Source organism: Poecile atricapillus, chromosome Z, assembly GCF_030490865.1.
Source record: "Poecile atricapillus isolate bPoeAtr1 chromosome Z, bPoeAtr1.hap1, whole genome shotgun sequence".
NCBI classification, from domain to species: Eukaryota; Metazoa; Chordata; class Aves; order Passeriformes; family Paridae; genus Poecile; species Poecile atricapillus.
The window spans coordinates 118,987,066-119,006,891 of NC_081289.1; the positions used below are offsets into that span (position 1 = coordinate 118,987,066).

General features: G+C 36.0%; 1 protein-coding gene across 6 annotated transcripts in view; it reads right to left on the reverse strand.

The window, feature by feature from the left end:
* The window catches only part of SMARCA2 (SWI/SNF related, matrix associated, actin dependent regulator of chromatin, subfamily a, member 2), a 119,502-nt gene that overhangs the window by 26,576 nt on the left and 73,100 nt on the right, over nt 1–19,826 (reverse strand). For all 6 annotated transcript variants that reach the window (XM_058827106.1, XM_058827110.1, XM_058827109.1 and 3 more), the window contains 2 exons: nt 17,047–17,124; nt 12,300–12,518 (listed from right to left, as the gene is read on the reverse strand). In XM_058827106.1, the coding sequence (XP_058683089.1) occupies nt 12,300–12,518; nt 17,047–17,124 (297 nt within the window). The remainder of the gene's footprint in view (nt 1–12,299; nt 12,519–17,046; nt 17,125–19,826) is intronic.

A 19,826-nucleotide genomic window follows, 5' to 3' on the forward strand; every position in this document is an offset into this window, starting at 1 on the left:
TTAATATGATAATTATTATGTAAAGCATCAAGTGCTACACAGCCAGCACTGATAAACTCTAAGTTATGACAGAACCCACTGACAAGCACAAAATTTTCTTCTGTTCAAAAGTGAAATCTCGTTAAAAAGAAGAAAAAATAAATCTATAATCAGTCTTACTTTCTCTCCCGCAAAAAGCAAACAGTGATTTTAAATGGAACTCCTCAAACTGATTTTGCACCAATGTGATTTTCAAAAACTTTGGAGACAGAGAAATTGAAGAGCACAATTAATACTCATGGTACCAGGGCCCCACTGCTTGTCTGCTCAGTGAGCACCATGGAAGTGCTCCATTAGAGGGAAGGAACTGAGTTATAGAAAGGAACAACCATATCATGCTGACTATTTGCTCAACCAATCAGAGCACCAAGAAGATACACACACACTCTGTTAAGACCCTGAATGTGAAACTACCCAAAAATCATTACTATTCTGTGGTCTACATTTACTTAGCCACACTCTGAGAAGATCTACAGGTCTGTAACTGTCTTCTACAGTTTTCAAAATGTCTTCCTAAGATGACTTAATTTTAAAAACCTCTTCACCAAGCCAACCTCACCTAGGAGCAACAGAAAGATGGGAGAGGAATCAAAAATAATTCTATGCCAGAAACTACTGATATCCTCTTACTCTTTGTCATGAACTCTTCTGTTGTTTTGGGTTTTTTTGTTTGTGTTTCCTAAACCTTCTTCCCTTCATTTTAGAAAGCTAGACAACCTGGTGAAGAATTCTTGTCACTTAGAATAATAGCCTGTTTCTGAACACAGTGAAAAATACTCTCTTCTTCATGACTCAAGGGCAATTTATAATGGACTTGTGAAATATTATGCAGAAAAATTTCCAGATGATAAACAAACGTATTCTAAAGTGGATCTTACAATATTTCTCAAGTACAAGGTATCCCAAGTATTTCAGATTGCCTTCATGCTGTTCAGAACCTTACAGCATATTGATAACTCAAAGACTGAATATCATTAATAGACTACAGCTGGAAATAATTGCAAGTAACTTTGGAAGTATGATTGGAAGTAAAATTGAGAGTCTGAATATGATGTAACTAACTTAAGACACTGAAAGACTGTAATGGAAATACCTCAAGCATATTTCCTGGCTTTGGATTCACAATCTGTCTTGAACTAAAATCTGCTATGACAGAGATGCCTCATTTTTCCCCCTTTATCTTGTTCACTGTGTCAAAGACACAGATGCTTGTTGCATAGAAAAGATTCTGGGGCAGTAAGTGACTCACATTACTCAATGAGGAAGTGAGAATGGAGAAGGTTTCTCTCTTTTTTAATTTTTATCAGCATTTTTCTCCCTCTCTTATTGAGAATTCTGACTCAGGAAGGCCTACTACAGGAGTGTGGAGGACTCTATACTGACAAAGGCATTGTGAGATAATTGGTACTAGAGTTATGCTTTTTCTTGAACAAGTGCATTATCTTCACAAGGGGCAAGGAAAGTTAATTGCATGAGAAAATCACCTTTTTTGATGGGCATCAGGAGGAGGTGGATGCCAGGGGGTGGTGGTGAGGATTACTTTTCTCATTTTTACCTAAATTCCATTAAAATAATAAGCTTGGAATTTAGTCAACACTAAACATATTTCTGTTCGAAATCAGATGTTCTTTATTTCCCTGGCATCTCAACAGTTTACAAGGAAAACAGGACCAAAGTTGTGACTGCTTAGCTTGTACTGAGGGTTTTGCTTCCAGAACTTCCATCTTTGGTCTAAAATAAATCTTTTACTGAAGGGATATATTTTCCTGTTGTTCCTCTGAGGTACTTTTTAAATTTAACTTTTAATGATTTGCTAAAATAGTTGATGAATTAGTTTAGAACTTTATAAACAAAGTTTCATTTAGCAGTATTTCTGTTAACACATACATTCCATTCAGGCTCACAGACAACAGTCATAGAAGAGGAGGAAACATCCTGCAATGAAGTAATGGAAATACTCTTCAATAATAACCATATCCAAAACTAAGAATAAAGAGGAATTAAACATTCCCAAGGATTTATCATCTCCCACTCAGGTTAAGACATTGTTTTACAAGGGAGATCATGCATACAAAACCAATCAGAAACACATGTATATCTGACTATTAATAAATAAATAGTTACACAGGATGGGTTCTTTTCCAAGTTTTGAAGCAAGCATTTAAAGTTGTGTTTTACCCTACATTTCATGAAATATTGTTACTGTTGCAGGTTTCTGAGTAATTCTAAGCAATGTTAACTTATCTTTTTTCCCTTGACATTTACCTTTTCATAGACATAACATTCTTCTGTTGTGGAAAACACAGGAAATCTTTACTTGGTAATGTCACCTACTAGCAGACTAGCAGTGTGGATGCTGTTTTGCAGCTCATAATGCTAACAACTAAAGATAAGTTGACTTCTGTTTGATTTTATTCCTTATGAAAAAAAAAAATTCAATTTAAGAATGGGAATTAATGGATTTTTAAAAATTATTTTTGAAAAAATTTACAGGCATTTAGCCCTTCTTCAGTCATAAAAAATTGTCTCCCTTATCTTCTAAGACCCTACTAATTAAATCAGAAAAATACCTGGTGTAAAGACAGGGTTTATACCCTCATCAGACCTGCCTTTTTCAGAGAAACTGCAGTCTTGGATCTTTCCAGGACATTTGCTTCCACTGAACATTGCAAATATTTGTAGCAACAGGTGTCTGCTCCATGGTAAAGATAAAATTGACAATTCTAAGCACTTGAAAAAGATAAGAAGCCATTACAAACTCTTGTTCTGCAACATACTCAACAGCAGGATACTGTATCTTAGTAGAGTTTTTCCTATAAAGAACAAGACACCTTTCTGTCCATTATGGAAACAACACAGGTGAGGACTAAAACACAAAGGGATGATTAGCAATTTCCAGTGTGGAATCACTAATTTTGAGATAAATCAGTAGTGTAACAATACGTGAACTATTTGTCTCTCAAGTAAACAGATATTCAGTGGTGCCTTCTAAATTGCTCAGAAAAACAGAAGGTTTCCTCTCTTTTTGATTAGCAGACTAATAGACTAACATAAGGCTTCTAATTTAAAGATGAGCATAAATTTTTGTGCCCTGAAACCTACAGCTCTTAATAATGTAACAAGAGAATTCTACAGTACAAAGCTTAAACTGGCATTTTTATATATGCTGAAGTAAACTCAGCTACTGCCAACAGTCATACCTTCAAGTATTTTCTTCCATATGTTCTTCTTCTCTTTTATATTTAAGTATATTCACATATTCTCAAGCAGTAATATTTTATTCCAAGTTTAAAATGTAGAACATAAATGGGAGCAAAATTGAGAAAATAAACCCAAAACAAAATAGATAAAACATCTTGCAAAAAATAAGTATGTGAGGGAAAAAAGTAACAGCTTTCAGAAAGTTTAATTATTTTTCAGTGGATGTTCATAGATAGATGTGTACATTATATCTATTTATTCACAGAAAACAGATTAAGGATTTTTGCAATAGCATGGGAAATTTGGTATAAACATCTATCATTATTAATGTAAGTACTCTGAGGCAATTAAGAATGGGAAGAGAGCATGATATGACAGAAATATATGGCAAGAGGTTAGAATACTCACTTTCTGTGCCAAAAGAAGAAAAAAATTACTTACAGAAATAGACTGTATTTAAAGACAGTATTTAAATACAATGTATTTAAATAAATAGTAGGAGGTAGTCTTTTATGACAATTCCAATATAGTTTTTTAATAATTCACAAGAATTTGGAGGAAGACTGTATGGAATGAAACTAAGTCAAACTTTGGAAAATTTGCTGAGACAAGCTAAATTATATGTATCTTTTACATACTTTATACCAAAACAGTATGTTGTGATGCTAACTTTGAGCACTGATGCAGTGAGCTCCTTGTCTACAGGATGCTTCAGAAGGTGCAGTTACCTGACTATGCCAAGACTCACAGTAGAGTCTGAGCAGTAGAGCCTGACCCTTTAATATGCATATTACAGCCTAGAAGTAAAAATCTAATATGGCCAGTATGTCTAGAAGGCTTTTGTGTTCTTCTGGGATAAGTTGCAATGCAAATCACAGTCTGACAAGCACCAACTATTATCTACAAATAGTACAAAGATTCTTGAAAAGCCAATGACTTAAGAGCACATGAAGTTTCTCAACAAAATAATGTATAGTATGGTATGGTATGGTATGGTATGGTATGGTATGGTATGGTATGGTATGGTATGGTATGGTATGGTATGGTATGGTATGGTATAGTATAGTATAGCATAGTATTAGTATAGTATATGTGCATATCCAAAAAACTAAAGTAAGGCTGTAAGCAACAATGAAGTCCTTGGTCCTGAATTTGAAACCCAGATAAAAATGTCAGACGCAGCTGAAAAGAATACATATCGAATATTCATGGAACCATGATTTGTAACTTGCTTCACATGCCAATTACAGAGTGTGGGACAAAATTACATGGTTGTGGTTACACAAAAGTTTTTGTAGAATTGAAGGTTAAAATTTTACTGCTAGAATAAGGAAGTACACAACTGTACTCATCAAGCAGGCTACTTCACGATGACTCAGGAAGCTGCCAGCCACAACATGCCTAAGCACTGGGCGAATAATTTTTGAGAAACTCAGTCAGAAACATCCATGCTCTTCCATATCTACTGAGTTAGTACTTCCATATTTATTTACATACAAGAAAAGACAAATTGCTATCATTTAAGCTGCTATAGAAGTAGTTTCTATAGAGGCAGAGCTCTGCATACATACACCAACCCATCAGAAGAATTGCTTTTGCCTGTATGAATAGTGCATAAAAAACGTCAGCATAAAGCCGTCCATTACCTGCCCAGGTCTGCCTTCAGAATAAAGGCCTTTTACGATAAAGGTTTCTCAATTTGTCTTTGATGAAAAGGCAAAATATTAAATGGCTCCCTTTTCACAGACTGAATAAATACTTTCACAATACACACTTGGAAAGGTATGGGTAACTTACCCATTTTGCAAATGCAAATCAACACATGAAAATGTAATGCCTTTATTAAAAAACTGATAGGTGACAGAAGGTTAGCTACTGCATATCACCTATCATTGTTACTGTCAAGTCATATCAAAGAATATAACAATGCAATGGACCCAAACATTAAAATGTTTGTGGATTTTTGTTCCCTTGTCATGTGCCCCCAGAAACAATAGTGGTTTTGACTTTTAATGCAGACTTCTGTTCTTGTGGGTTTAGTGTATTAGTATTAGAACTTAGTATTTGGTTTTGTTTCAGTTTTAGCGTCACAGAATATCCTGAGTTGGAAGAGTTCAACTCCTGGCCCTGGACAGGAGCACCAGAAGAATCACACCATGTGCCTGAGATCATTGTGCAAATGCTGTTCAAACTCTGTCAGGCTTGGTGACCACTTTCCTGGGGAGCCTCTTCCACTGCCCATCACCCTCCGGGTAAAGAGTCCTTTCCTAATATCTAACCTAAACCTCTCCTAACACAAATTCAGGCCATTCCCTTGGGTCCTGTCACTGTCACCAGAAAGATCAGTGCTTATCCCTCCTTTTGTAGACTGCAGTGAGTTCTCCCCTCAGTCTCCTCCAGGAAGCTGATCTGAATTTTGACCCTCCACATAGAGAGTATTTCTGGCATCTTAACCACAGGGACTAATTCCTCTCATTAAAAATTTTGCACTTGAAACAGTAATGATACAACAAAACCTGAAACCAGATTTTTAACTGACAGCTTCCAGGCTATATAAAGTGGGTATGCCAGAGGATACAGCTATTTCAAAGAAAATGAAGTTTATTTTATTCTAATACTGACAGTATTCCCCACATTTTTTAAAGTAAATACTTACTTGGCATTAGTATTTAATGTTTTCTAAAGGAGAATAGACGTACAAGTTCACTTGAAGGCATGTTAGTATACGTTATGGTATTTCACATGTAATGTTGTATACTCAAAAATCACAGAATGAAAGAATCCTATGAAAATATGGCACTGTTTTACTGATAAACAGTAATTTATGCATAAACAGTCCTCATTAACAGCTGTCCAGACTTCCTGACTTGAAGTGTTACTTGAAAAAAATAAATTCATAAAACACTAAAAATTTCTTTATGGAGAATATGTCTAAAATATTGAAGAATCATTTTGAAGTACTTTTTTAGTTTTCAAAATTAATATTTTCAACCCTCCACTCTCTCAACCCTCTCAGAAAAGACAACAGAATTTCTAAGAAAGTCACCCTGTGTGAATCAGACCCTCTCCCTTATAAACTAACAAAGTCATCCTGCCAAAACAGGAAACCAAAGCTATCAGGTAGATGCATTTAAATTCCCTCTCATCCATGAAAAACCAAGAAAATGTCCTTTCTGCTTCACTAGTTTTAATTTCACTGCAATGTCAAAGTACTCTTTTTTCCTTTTCTTAAGTAGATTCTGAATTCCATGAAAACGACATGAAAGATAGATAATAAGTATACTGAATATAAAAATGGCTTGGTTCAATGAAGTCATGTCCGGCTTTCTAACCTTTCAAAAAGAAGCTTCCATATGCATAAAACTTATAAGCCTTACAATGAACATTAGAAAATAATACCTGGGACATTCTGATGATCACTGGTGACAAAACTGACAACAGCCTAGTATAGTGGACGTTTTAATCTTCCAGTAACAGTCCTTTAAATGTGACTTTTTCCCGTACAGCTTAACGTATTCAATTGCATCTGCAATTCAATACTACAGAGGAGGGTTTAGATCAGAACGCAATTTTCTTCAAATGTCCTCCACAAATACTGACTGACTTGATTGTGAAACAGGTTTAGCAGCAACTCAGGAAACTTTGCACTGTAACCAAAAATGTTATAGAGTAGAAAAAAAGAGAGAAAACCAGGGGTGTGGAGGTACTGTGTACATGAACTATGCAAACTATCCACTGGGTAAAAACTTTTTCCTCCTTCTAAGAATTTCAGCCTCCAATACAGACTAAAACAACTACAGACTGTAATGCTAATTTTACACACAGGTATTTCAGTACTTAGTGTAGTAAGGCCTGAACAACAGGCCCTGTGCCAAAGCTGACCTCTAGATGAACTCTCCAACCAAATGTTAAATGTATCCACTAATTAGTTAAGTATTATAAGCAATATGATATAGGTACCTGGTCACTGGTGAAACACCTATTTACCTTTCTGTATTTAGAAACCGGACAAGGCCACATATGGCCTTGTTTGAGGGTGGGCAATCAAAGACAACTCCCTTGGTTCCTCCTTAAGCCCTGGCCAGGCTTTGGGAGAAACCCAATAGGAGGATAAAACCAGATGTTCCCACTTTAGAAGTAAGGGGAATTTGCTTATTATAGAAGCTGGGCTTCTCTCACAGCAAAGTCAGAAGCCTCGCTGCCTGGAAAGGTGGATGCACTGCAGGATTTCTCAGCTGCCAGGCATGGTTCTCTAGTCCTTCATTGTGACACCTTACCTGGGTTGACATGAATAGTAAAGTATTTTTCTTAATCACTATAGGCATTTTTTTGTATTGTGCATTGCTTGGCTTATCCTTTTGTGATTCTTTACAGTTTTGCATTGTAGTAAATTACACTATTCCTTAAGTTGGTGTCTGTCTCTGACCCTACCCATCATCAAAATACTACTGTAAAATCAAATTCCACCATCCCAGTTTACAAAAATATGCCTTAAAATACCTTCCTAGTATTGATTCTAAAGATATATATTTAGAAGTAAAGCTCTCTCAGAAAACACAAACCTACTTGAAAACTTCAAGTAATTTATACCAAGTGGTACCAAATTTATTATCTCTGTTGTCAAGCCTGTGAACAGACTATTAGAGAGTGTATAAAATCATGAAGTTAAAGTTCCAGTTGACGAAGAAACAGTTAAAAACACGCCAAAAATTTTTCCTGCTAGGTAGTTTGATTTATTATACCACAAAACTTTAGTAAACATAAACAAATAACATTTATGCCATGGCTATATTAAACAGTATTCACCAGATATTCTGTACGGGTGAAAGCCTGCACTGTTTTTCCTTAAGAAAGACTGATGAATTACAAACCAAATGCATGAATTTCACTTACAATTTGTAGAACAGCAGAAAAAGCACGACTTTGACATGTCTGCATGAGATAAATGAGAAGCTGATAATTCTGTACTCAGATATGTTTCCCTGGCCAACATATAAGGCTATTTCAAATTAACAAGAGAACAAGACTTTGTGTTTGTCACCTAGCCAGCATTTAAATTGCATGAGAAGCTAAAACCAGATGCAACTGTCTCAAGGGTCTTTTACCTACTCAAACAAATCCTCTGTTTCTTGAAACCTGTCTCATGCAATCGAGTTCTTAGTAGATGACCCTTCTCAAAAATAATATGCCATGGGAGCCAGCATATTATTTTGCAGTTCTTTTAAAAGTGGTGCAGAGACAGAATCTGCTAGAGCATGAAATACTTCCAGAATATAAATGCTTTGTAGGACCAGGAAGCAAACTCCTCCTTCCAGATTTTTTTTTTTTTAAAGGAAGTATGGTTGTCATGCCAACAGTTAGGGAACAGTGGGCTGCAGCGACAGCTAGTGATGAAGCCTGTTTCTGTATTAAGAGTTTTCCTGGGAGACTGTCAATGAATTACAGACTGTTCTGGGCAGCAGCAACATCTCACTGAATACTGCCTATGATCACAGGTTTGGCTTCCGTAATTATTTTGTCCCTTGCTTTGAAACTCAGGTACTTGACCTTCTGGCAAGAAGGGAGCTTGACACACTTGGTCAGTGTATGTGCATGCACACAGACCTTGAGGTATATTGTCCTTGAGGTCCTGCCGGGATCTACCAGGACCAGAACTACACTCTCCAGAGTTGTATTCAGCAGACAGTATCTAACTTAAAAGGAGCCAGCGCCTATTCTACAATCAGACCCGTGGCTGCTTAATGAGGCAAAACTTCTTGGAAAAGAAGAGATCTAGCCAACTCCCCAAGACATAGAAGAGACAGCTCAGGACTACAGACCAGTATTATTAAACTACCTTACTGATCAGAAATGCAATATTTTATTCAGAAAACCCCATGGAAAGAGAGCTATAAAGCTGCAACAGCAGCCACAGCAAGAGAAAAAACGTGAGGGATGTCCCTTACTGCTGGTAAATAAATCTCCCTCTTTTGTAATACTTCAATGAAAACAGGCCCATAGTTACCTTTGGAAAAATGGCATGGCACAGAACATAGCTAAAAGAGTGTTTAATGAATTAAAGTATTGCTCTTAATTCAGAACTTGTCTTTTCAGTTCAACTCTCTGAAGCAGTTTACTGCATCCAAGTTAACATGAAACAATTAATTCACAGCTTTCATGTGTTATGCATTATAACACACTCGATCCATTATAGATTACAGTGGCTTATAAAAAAGATAGAAGTTTATGCTTACAAACTATCTACCACCTTTATGTTTATATAGTTAAGTATTATTCCCTTGAATATGTGGTACACTATATGTTGTGTACATAACACTACTGTATTATGACATCTTCTAGAGATGTCATTACAGAAAAATCAAACATATTCTCAAAGACATAAGAGCGATGCTACAGAGAGCAAAATGAGCGTGACAAAGAACTCTGTTTCACACACATGAAAAGTAAGATAACTTAAAAAAACTCAGAAAACTTTACTTACATTTCATTATCTACCCAATATAGTTTTATTCTGAATGTGCATAAACAACATTACATTATAAATGCAATTCCACTGGAGAGACTAAAAAGTAATTCTTATGTCTCCCATTTGTTTCATCACACCCTCAAGCGCACCTAAAATCTTAAACTATGTATACAGTAGAGCTATAGTAGAAATTGCAATGCACTGTGAAGCAGTCAGTCCTAAGGCAACTTAGCTAATTTGACAACCTGCTTAATTACTCAATACAGAGAAGGGAGAGTAATTTCTCTCAACAGAATAACATGCCATGGTGAAAAAGGGATAGTGTATGTACCATCTTGCCTAGCCAGGTTTCAAACTTGGCTTCAAAAAACAATCTCAGAAGCAAACAATCAAAACAATTACTGTCAAGCATATGGGAACCTGCGAGAAAGTTGTTTTCAGAGTGGCCCTTTATAGCTTTTTTATCAAATGGTCCAGCACTTGAGTGTTTTTAGTGTCCTTAGAAATACAAAATAGAAGGTATGCCTACTAAATCTCAAGAGAACACCAAGCTGACCAGAAGTTCACCCAAGGACGGGCTTAAAATTTGGAGTAATTTTGGTGAAAAAAACCTGAAAATTATTCAACAAGGGCATATGCTAAATCCTCTTAGGAAGGAAAGATCAACTAAATGAAACACGTTTTTGAAAAGCTGTCCAGGAAGTAGAGCCACAGAAAAGGATTAAAGTCTTATGCTGGATCAAAAATTTAACATGAGACAATGTTTTCCATATTAGAAAATAAATTACTGGACTGTGAGGTGTAAGTACCACAGAAGTTACGCAAAAGAACTACTCCTTATTCAAATGACGCTGCATCTGGAATTCTGATACCTAGCTTTTGATCAAACTTGTAGAAAGATGTCAATCACATGTAGAACAACTATGGGAAATCAGTGAAAACAATCAAGAGATCTAGAAAACAGGAACTATGGGAAAAGACTACATAAGCATAGTTGTTAACATTTCGAATTTACTCAGCTGAGAGAAAACTCTCCCATGACACAAAGAAATGTTAAAAAAAAAGAGTAGTATCAGGCTTCTCTGCATAAGCAGAATTATTAAGGCAATGTAATTAGCTTAAAATCCAACAGGGAAATTCAAATACATTATAACAAAAAGCCAAACAGTTAAAACCGATCCAGTGTGGACTTCTAAGTTCACTGCTCAGAAATACCTAGAAGAGGCCAGATCCTAAACTTCTATTATAAATGACACAGGACTGGATGATTCTCCCTGCAGTATGACAGGGATCAGATGATTTATTTTAGGCCTGCCATTTTTGACAATAAAGCACTCAAAGCAAATACTTCAGCCGACTCTAGTCACAAAACACAAAAGCCAAATCTAACTTCTATGCTGCCATAGACAGAGTGTTCCACCAGTAAAAAAAGAAGCTTAAAATGACCCTGAGTAAATGGACACTATACTGCAAGCACTTCCACTGTAGGACAAGGTAAATCTTCAAAGATGCAAGCACAATTTTATGTTTCTAGATCTTTCTTCTCCACTGACTGCTTGAACAAGTCATGTATCAAACCTGTGTAGTTTCACAGACTTGCTTAAATCTACTGGTGAATAATTCAGGCCTTTTGACCCCTAAGCAATAGGTCTGGATTAGCTCAGTATTGCACAATGCAGTCTCCCAAACTAATCCAATTTCAAACTAAGTAGGTAATTTTTACCTATTTTTAGGTATTATATGCAAATTATGTTTTTAGTGTATTATATGCAAAACCTACACTGTATAGTCTTGTTGGTATTGTCTGTAATCATTCTACAAGAAAGAAAACTTACTCTGTCAAACCATGTAAATTATTTTGGCACTTAAAATGCTTAATTTCTAAGTTTTGGAAATCATACTGTTATCAAATTTCTGAAAAGCCTTTCCAACAATCATTCCTCATCTCTTTACCATTGCTACCACACTGAAAAGACACGTGCATTTTTATTCATTGAATGTAGATTTCGAAGAACAGCAAGAAACAAAATCCCAGATTTGGTATTAGTTAAGTGTAGAATCTTTGCTTTCAGTTCTTAATTCTTAAATCATTTATCAAATACTTTGATCTCAGTTGAGTCAATAAATGCTCAAGACTTGGAAATTAAATAGCCTGAGAGAAAGAAAATTTAAGTGAAAATTACTGAATTCTTAAAAGAATTAAATACAGGTATTTAAAAATATAACAAGCTTGTGCGGCACAGAAAGTTTTAATATACACTGACAAACAGTTTTCATGAATATTGAAGAATTCTTCATGTATCTGAAAGATGACACTTAGAAAAGTACCTGAAGATATAAGACCCATGGAAGTAAAAACAGTTCCTATAGAATGCTATCACATCCTAACTCAGCACTTAGTAACACTGATTTAAGTTTCTGCAGTGCAGTTTGAAAAGTACTTATATCTTCAACATAGCAGCAGATGCTGGATAATGAGGATATTTTAGACCTAAAATTGTGCTCTCCCTAGTGCAGTCTCCAAAATGAAAAGAAAAACCCACCACAAATGGGAGGTTTTTCAAGTGCGAAAAACAACCAACCAACAACCTACCCGCAGCCACTGCTTCTCTGTGAGAGCATCACTGTAGTCCACATCCCTGCGCTGACGGGATCCTCTTCCAAATATTTTCTCTTCCTCCTCTTCACATGTAAGCCTTTCAACTTCAGCATCATCCTTAATAATCCAGGATGGTAATTCATCCTCCTCCATCAAGCGAGGTTTACGCTTAGGGTTTCTGGCATCCTCCCTGCGACGATCCATGTCCATGCGCTGCAATAGCAATTGGCAAAGGATAAAAAAGTTTTGAAATTATTAAATTATTATTTATTATTAAGTGAACCAAGTCAATGCCTACCTATTGAATAACTCTTGAAACTTTAAACGAAGTCCCTCCCACGTATCTCCCTTTCATAATATTCCTAAATACTTCTAAAATGCTACTGTAAAAAGAAGGCACACCCAATTGCTCATTTCCAGTCATATTCACTACTTCATAACTAGTTTTCAATGAAGGAACTAGGACAACACACAGCCAAATGAAACAAAGCAGATCACAAGAACACTGCTGAATCCATAGGTTTTATTACTATGTAACTAAAAAGAGTAACTAAAAATACACTAGTTTTGTTACCCTGAATATCAGAAGAAAATTTAAAAGTTGGTGTAAGAAACAAAGAATCAAAGGAGACTTAATAAATTCACATAAAAACTTGTTTACATAGAGCCAGAAAGTCAACATGCTTGAACCCCAGAATTTTTTTTCTGATCTTACTGCTGTACCAGACAAAAATCAAAACACAAAAACATCAGATAATCTTAGTGAAGTGTTAAGAACATTGGAAGGTAATGTTAAAACTTTCAGTTGAAATTTAAATAATCATTCATTTCAAGTGTGGTGAATGATAGCTCAGACATGGGGACTAAGGATACATTCCTAAATCTAGGGTACATTCATCAGTAAGGTGTTTTATAATCCTCCTGGGGAAGCATCCACCTCCACTGACTACATACTGACCTGGCTTCCTATGGTCCTGTGAATTGCATCTGCATTGTCTTAAGTACCCCACTCAGGTAATATGAATACGCATTTCAAATAGGCCACTTGAAGAGTCTTACTGTACTTAACTCTCAGTAAACAGCTGCTAAGCAAGAAAACAAACGTATGGCCACCAACACTTCATTTTTGTATTTGAAAAAAAATTATGTAAATAGAATGTAATAGGTATCAGAATTGGCTGCAGCATGATATGTGGCTACTGCCTTGGTCACTAAACCTTCACAAAAAACCATTCTCAATTACGTGTATATGTCTCCCTTGTGTACATAATGCTGCACTTAACACATGATGCCAACTAGATATATCATCCTTTTATAACCTTAGATAAAGGGTTGACATGCATGAATTCAGAGACATTATTTCTCCAGAGGGACAGCTAAAACCCGGCCAAATTTAGAAACTGAGGCTTAGTGATGGCACCATTGAATATGTTGAATCTTTCCTCTTGGCACTTTGCAAACATGAGCATTTCTAAAACACTACCTCAGGAAGCGCATCTTACAACTTGTGTTCATCATATTGCCTTGTGCACTATTGGATTTCTAAATTCAGTGAAAAGCAGAAAGCAGGATGTGTGTCTTCAGTCTGCAGGTCCAACTACGCTAAAGAAGCAATTATAAAAACATAGGCATTTTCCTATTCCCCATTACTTCAGACAACAGTGAATGGCCTGTGCAGCCTGTAGTTTTTTATAGCAGACTTCCATATTTTACCTTTTAAAGAACATCTTATTCAATTTGAATTGATTCTGAAAAGTGTCTCATTCAAGCCAAACATGTGGCTTGGTTTATTGCTAACACAACAGCCAGAAAGCTGTACGAAGAGCTGGCTCAAACAGGATAAACGAAATAGGTTTCTCTATTTCTATTATTTAGCAGAGAACTTGAGTGCAGTCAAGAGACATCATATTTTAGTAACACTAAGAACATTAAGTCAATAGTGAAACTTCGTATTTTTTCCGCAGTGACTATGTTTCTTTGTCTAACATAAAGACTGAACAGTAAAATAGTGTATTATAATAGCTGTTTTCTAATATAAAAGCACTTGGGAATGAAAATTAAAGACAATCTCAGTTGATCTGAGATATCAGAGATGCAAACTGACTTTTTTTTTTTTCTGAGGATACTACTGAAACCATAATTACATTTGGAAAACCTCTGGTTCTATCTTCCCATATCTTTCCAAAGTTTGTGTTTCAAGGAGATATCTACATTATTTTTATATAACTAATAAAGTAATTATATGTTCACTGTCCTCAATAAGGCCTAAATGCTAAAAATAATATGCTACCAATACTTATACCTAAGCAAAGAACTTGAATGTGGGCACACTCAAGACCTAAAATTTCCAGTTTAGAAAAACCACAGAGCACTGCTGTCCTGTGAATTGTGAATGGTTACCTTCAACTTTCCAAATTATAACTAAAAGAGTCCTTGAAAAAAACATTCAAGCCACTCAATGTAAAACCTTCTAAATTATAACTAAGAGAGCCCTTGAAAAAAAACATTCAAGCCACTCAGTGTAAAACCAGTAATTTATTCACCCAGTTCTACCAGACTGCTTCAAGTCAATTTCTGCTTCAAGTTGATTTTAACTGTATAAGCACAACTGGAGTTCTGGTACCTATCTGGCCTTCCACTTGAAAGGTATTTTACATCAAAAATCATGATTTTTTTAGGGTTTTTTTTTTTACTTTATTTAAGCTATTTTAACACTTAAGGGAAGCATTTATTTTCCAGAAAAGTAACTTACTGAAGCATTTGTATGAAATGACAAGAGCTGTACAGACCACAAAAAATCCATTGATTTTTCTCTGAGTATTTTCTTAATTTTTTTTTTTTTTACGATCTGAAGTCTCTAAAAGTCACAGGAACAAAGTCTACTTGTACCTTCTTTCTGAACAGTGTATTTAGCTCTCCAGCTAAATTTCAGATCCTGTGCCAAACAACTCTTCTAACCAACAAAACATCTATAGAAGAGATGCTCATGGAAGAGATCTCTCATGCAGATTTTTTTGGAACTGTTCACTTCAAATTAGTAAAATACACACTTTTACACACCTAGGGCTAATTAAATAAACAAACCCAAACATATTTTATGCTGGAGACTGCAGTCTCCTGAATTCTGACTACATATGTACGACTTTATAAGGAAATGAGGTGGCACAGTTATCACAACAGTAAGGAGAATACAAGATTACCTTTCGCTCTTTATCTGACTATGCATGACTTGAAATGTTGATAGAAAGACAAATAGCTCAGACTCACAAACTTGCTTTTCAGAGTTTTCTTTTATAAAGAAACAGTTTACAAAAATTAAAACCAATTTTTATATTAAAAAATTAAATTATTTCTCAGCCATTAATATTTAACTACAATCTTTCAAAGTATGTAGTTTTGTCTCTTAAAATTTTTACTACCAACTGCTTACTTTCCCTCAAAAACTTCCATGTAAATTACACATGAAAAACTAATTCAGCCCACATAGCTTCATAAATTACTTGGATGCCGGACTTGAAGGGATACTAAGCAAGTTCAGAGACAACAAAAAACTGTGAGGAGCTGGTGACTCTCTGAAAAGCAGGGAGAGACTGCAGAGAGACCTTGATAAATGAGACGACTGGGAAATTACTGAAGTCCCAAAAGGACAAAAGACAGATACTGTATCTGGGATGGGGCAGCTCCAGATGTACAGACAAATGAGATGCTGGAAAGCAGTGCCACAAAGAGGGACCTGGGGGTCCTGGTTTGAGGCAAGCTGAACACCAGTCAGCAGTGCCCTGGCAGCCAGGAGGGCCACCCGTGTCCTGGGGGCATCAGGCACAGCATCAGCCAGGCAAGGGAGGGGATTGTCCTGCTCTGCTCTGCTCTGGGGCAGCCTCACCTCCAGGGCTGGGGACAGCTCTGGGTGCCACAGGAAAAGAGAGGTACAAAGCTATTGGAATATCCAAAGGAGGACCATGAGGATGGTGAAGGGCTGTAAAGGGAACATTCATGAGGAGCAGCTGAGATCACCCGGTTTGTTCAGTCTGGAGAAGACTGAGGGGAAACCTCATTGCTGTTACGGCCTCCTTGTGAGAAGAGCAGGAGCAGGTACTGATTTCTTCTGTGGTGACAGTGACAGGACCTGAGGGAATGGCCTGAAGTTGTGTCAAAGAGGTTTAGGTTGGATATCAGGAAAAGGTTCTTTATCTAGAGAGTCACTGAGCACTGGAACAGGTTTCCCAGAGGAACTGTCACAGCACCAGACTGACAGAGTTCGAGAAGTGTTTGGACAATGCTCTCAGGCACATGGTGTGATTCTTGGAGTGTCCTGTGTAGAGCCAGGACTTGTAATTGACCCCTGTGGTTCTCTTTCAGCTCAGAAATTCTGCAATTCTGTAAAAACTGTCTTTACTCTAGGCTCCTCTACTGTTTTACATTAAATAGCCTTCAAATTTAATACTAGAAGTTGAAGCAATCAGTCGTAACTTCATCAGCTAATTTCAGTCATGGATTAGTTCTTTCCTTCTGGATCTGAAGGAGAAATCAGAAGCTCTTTTCTAGCAGCAAATCCACTTTCACAGAACTCAGAGTCAGAACTCTGTATTTAAGCAGACTACACTTCTTTCCTCAGATGAACAATGCAAATAAATAAAACCTACTCCTCCAGTAAAGTTTTGACAAACTTGAGTGACAAAAAGTTTAAGGCCTTTATTAAAAAAAGAGAAGATGATTTTTTTTATGATTACACCATCCTTACCATAAAGAGATCAAATTCCTCTTCACGTCGAGCAATCATCTGATTCAGTGTCTCATCATCAGGAACTTCATCTTCTTCCTAGTTAGAAAGATGAATAAAATTATTAGGAAGTACTCACATGAACCTTGAACTAACAGCCTCCATCAGTTCAGAGCTCCACTGACTCTCTTTCCCTGATGTGTGAAGCACTTAAACTGAAACTAAACCTTTTAAAGTGTTCATCTATTCAGAAGTAACAAAATAACATGGCAAAAATGACAAATGAGACTTATTACTTCCTTCAAAATTTGAGAATGAGGAAATGACCAAAAACAAAACCAGGAAATTTTGGGTTGTGGTTTTCCTGGGTCAGAAGCACAGTTAATGCTTTAGTTAAAATGGATATATTTCCGTTCTGTTATTCTATAATACTCCTTCAGAAAGACCATTCTAGATTTTGAGGTCTTTCCCATCAAACCAAGGGGGCTGAAAAATTCCTGACTAAATTAAAAGAATGAAACATGTTTTTATCCTAGAAAATAACACTGACGAATCACTTTCTCTTGACCATTTTCTGCTTACAAATTGAGATGTAAACATTTTGCTGCAAACAAAATTAATTATTTCATAAAAACAGAAACCGATACCAGAAAAACAATTTAGAACTGTAGTGTTCAATTAAAAATGTTAAAGCTGAAACTATTATGATACCCACTTTAAAACAAAGCCCAAAATGTTCAGTCTTCCTCCCTGAATTACTCTGAAACCACAGACAACAGGTCACTCTACATAGGGCTTTCTGAACCTGTCATACTATGCTACAGACATATAAATCTTCATAAAAACTCATGTTTTGAATCCAGTTTAATGGGAGTATAGAATGCTGTATGTAGCATCCAAAAAGCTAAAAAATCATATAGCTTTTCTTTTCAGAAGTAAGAAGTCATTTATACATCCACACATCTTCCCTCCAGTGTCTGGATTTCTACACCTCAGAAAAAAAACCCAAAACAGTTCTCATTAATGCAATTCTCAAGGAACACTTTTGTACTTTAATGAACATATAATTTAAATTTTAACATGTACCAGGCAACTGGGAAAATGATTAAAAGAGCTAGTTCTTTTCACTTCTAGTCACTGCTCCTTCACTGTTCACAAAAAGGAAGTCATGTGGTTACACACACAGAGAAAAAAAGATTCTTTTATAAATGTGACCATCATGAAAGGTCCACATACTTCCTTATTATCTCAGAGTAATTTCTAACCTAAAAAAATAAGTGATCTCACAGTAGAAGCTGTAACAACAGTGTCCACATTATCAGCAGTTAGGCTGAATAATCCTGTGGCCAAACAGGCTTGGCAGAAGAAAAAATTATAAATAAACTGAAGTGCCAACAAAAAATTACCTATGAGCAAGTAACTTCTAAGCAGTTGTCATACACTGCTTTTATTCTAGTGAATCTTTCTAAATACACAGAAATTACCTCTCTGCTTTACCTAGCACTGCTAAAAGAAAAAAAAAGAAAAAAAAAAAAAAGAAGAAAGAAAAATAAGGACAGCCTTGATGCTGAACTTAAAAAAAATCTACTGAAAAAGGATGAACAGAACATAGAACTCTACATATAATTGTAAAAAGTTTGAAGTACGCTTAGCATGGGAATATTTAACAAGATGATCAGAAAACAGTATCTTTGTTAGATATGCCTGTCCATATTTGCAAGTCACAGTTGTGTCAATATTGTTGATAATTCATCTTTTAACTGAGAGATTTACCTTTTTTCCCATCAATCTCCCATTTGATACCCAGTGCTGCTGCAATGAAGGAGCAATGGCTGACCAGTTCAGATGGTGCAAATTCAATTCCCCTTAGTCCTCAAGAGGCTGAACGTTTGGGCAGAGTTTTGCATAGTCTGTTCATAAAGAAGTACTAGAAAGCTTCAGCTAGGAGTCAGACTGCAACATCAGTGCTTTAAAGAATGAGGGTGGGCTATGGCAAATAAACCTTTCTTAAATCTGCTTGTTTCAGGATGGCAGAAAAAGTACATTTGAACAACATGTAAGAAACAAATTGTTCTGATGTCATCTACGAAATAAGGGATGTCACAAAGGCCTGAGCTACAGCCCTGACTTCTGAAACACTGTCATATAAATCCTTCAGAAACAAATGTACTCCTAAATTTAAAAAAATCAGGATTACTGAAAATGTCTTCTGGCTTCAAGTTAATCTGTCTACTCATATAGGACGTGTGGTCTGCTTTAGAACTAGAGGTTAACTAAATCAAATTTGGTATACATGTATATCCCCAAATTTCTGCATTAACACCACAAATAAAAGACCATTACTGATAAAAACGTTTGTCATTCTTCTTCAATTTCTATAAAAACAATAAAACAATATAAAATTTCATCTTAATCATGCTTTTCTAAATGCACAATACAGAGTTTACACAAAAGAATTAATGACTGAAGAAGTGAACTCCTTGATCTTTGAAACTTCATATAATGAATGATGCCAGTGAAACACAGGCTGTAGAATCTTCTATCAGTGTGCACCTTCTTCAGACACAAAAGTCCTACTCAGAGGCAAGATCAGTCTCAAAAGCTCTCTTTAAGCAGTAAGGGTATTTTCAAGGTAGGAAAAAGTCAGTGCTGATCAAAAATTTCTCTGCATGTGTCGTCAGTGTAGCTGACACATTTATTTAATTTCTCCCAAACATGACTTTTGCCCAAATACTGAGTTTTGTTCAAATTAAGTCTGCAGTGAAAGGTGAAAGAATAGGTTCACCACTCCACACTCAGTT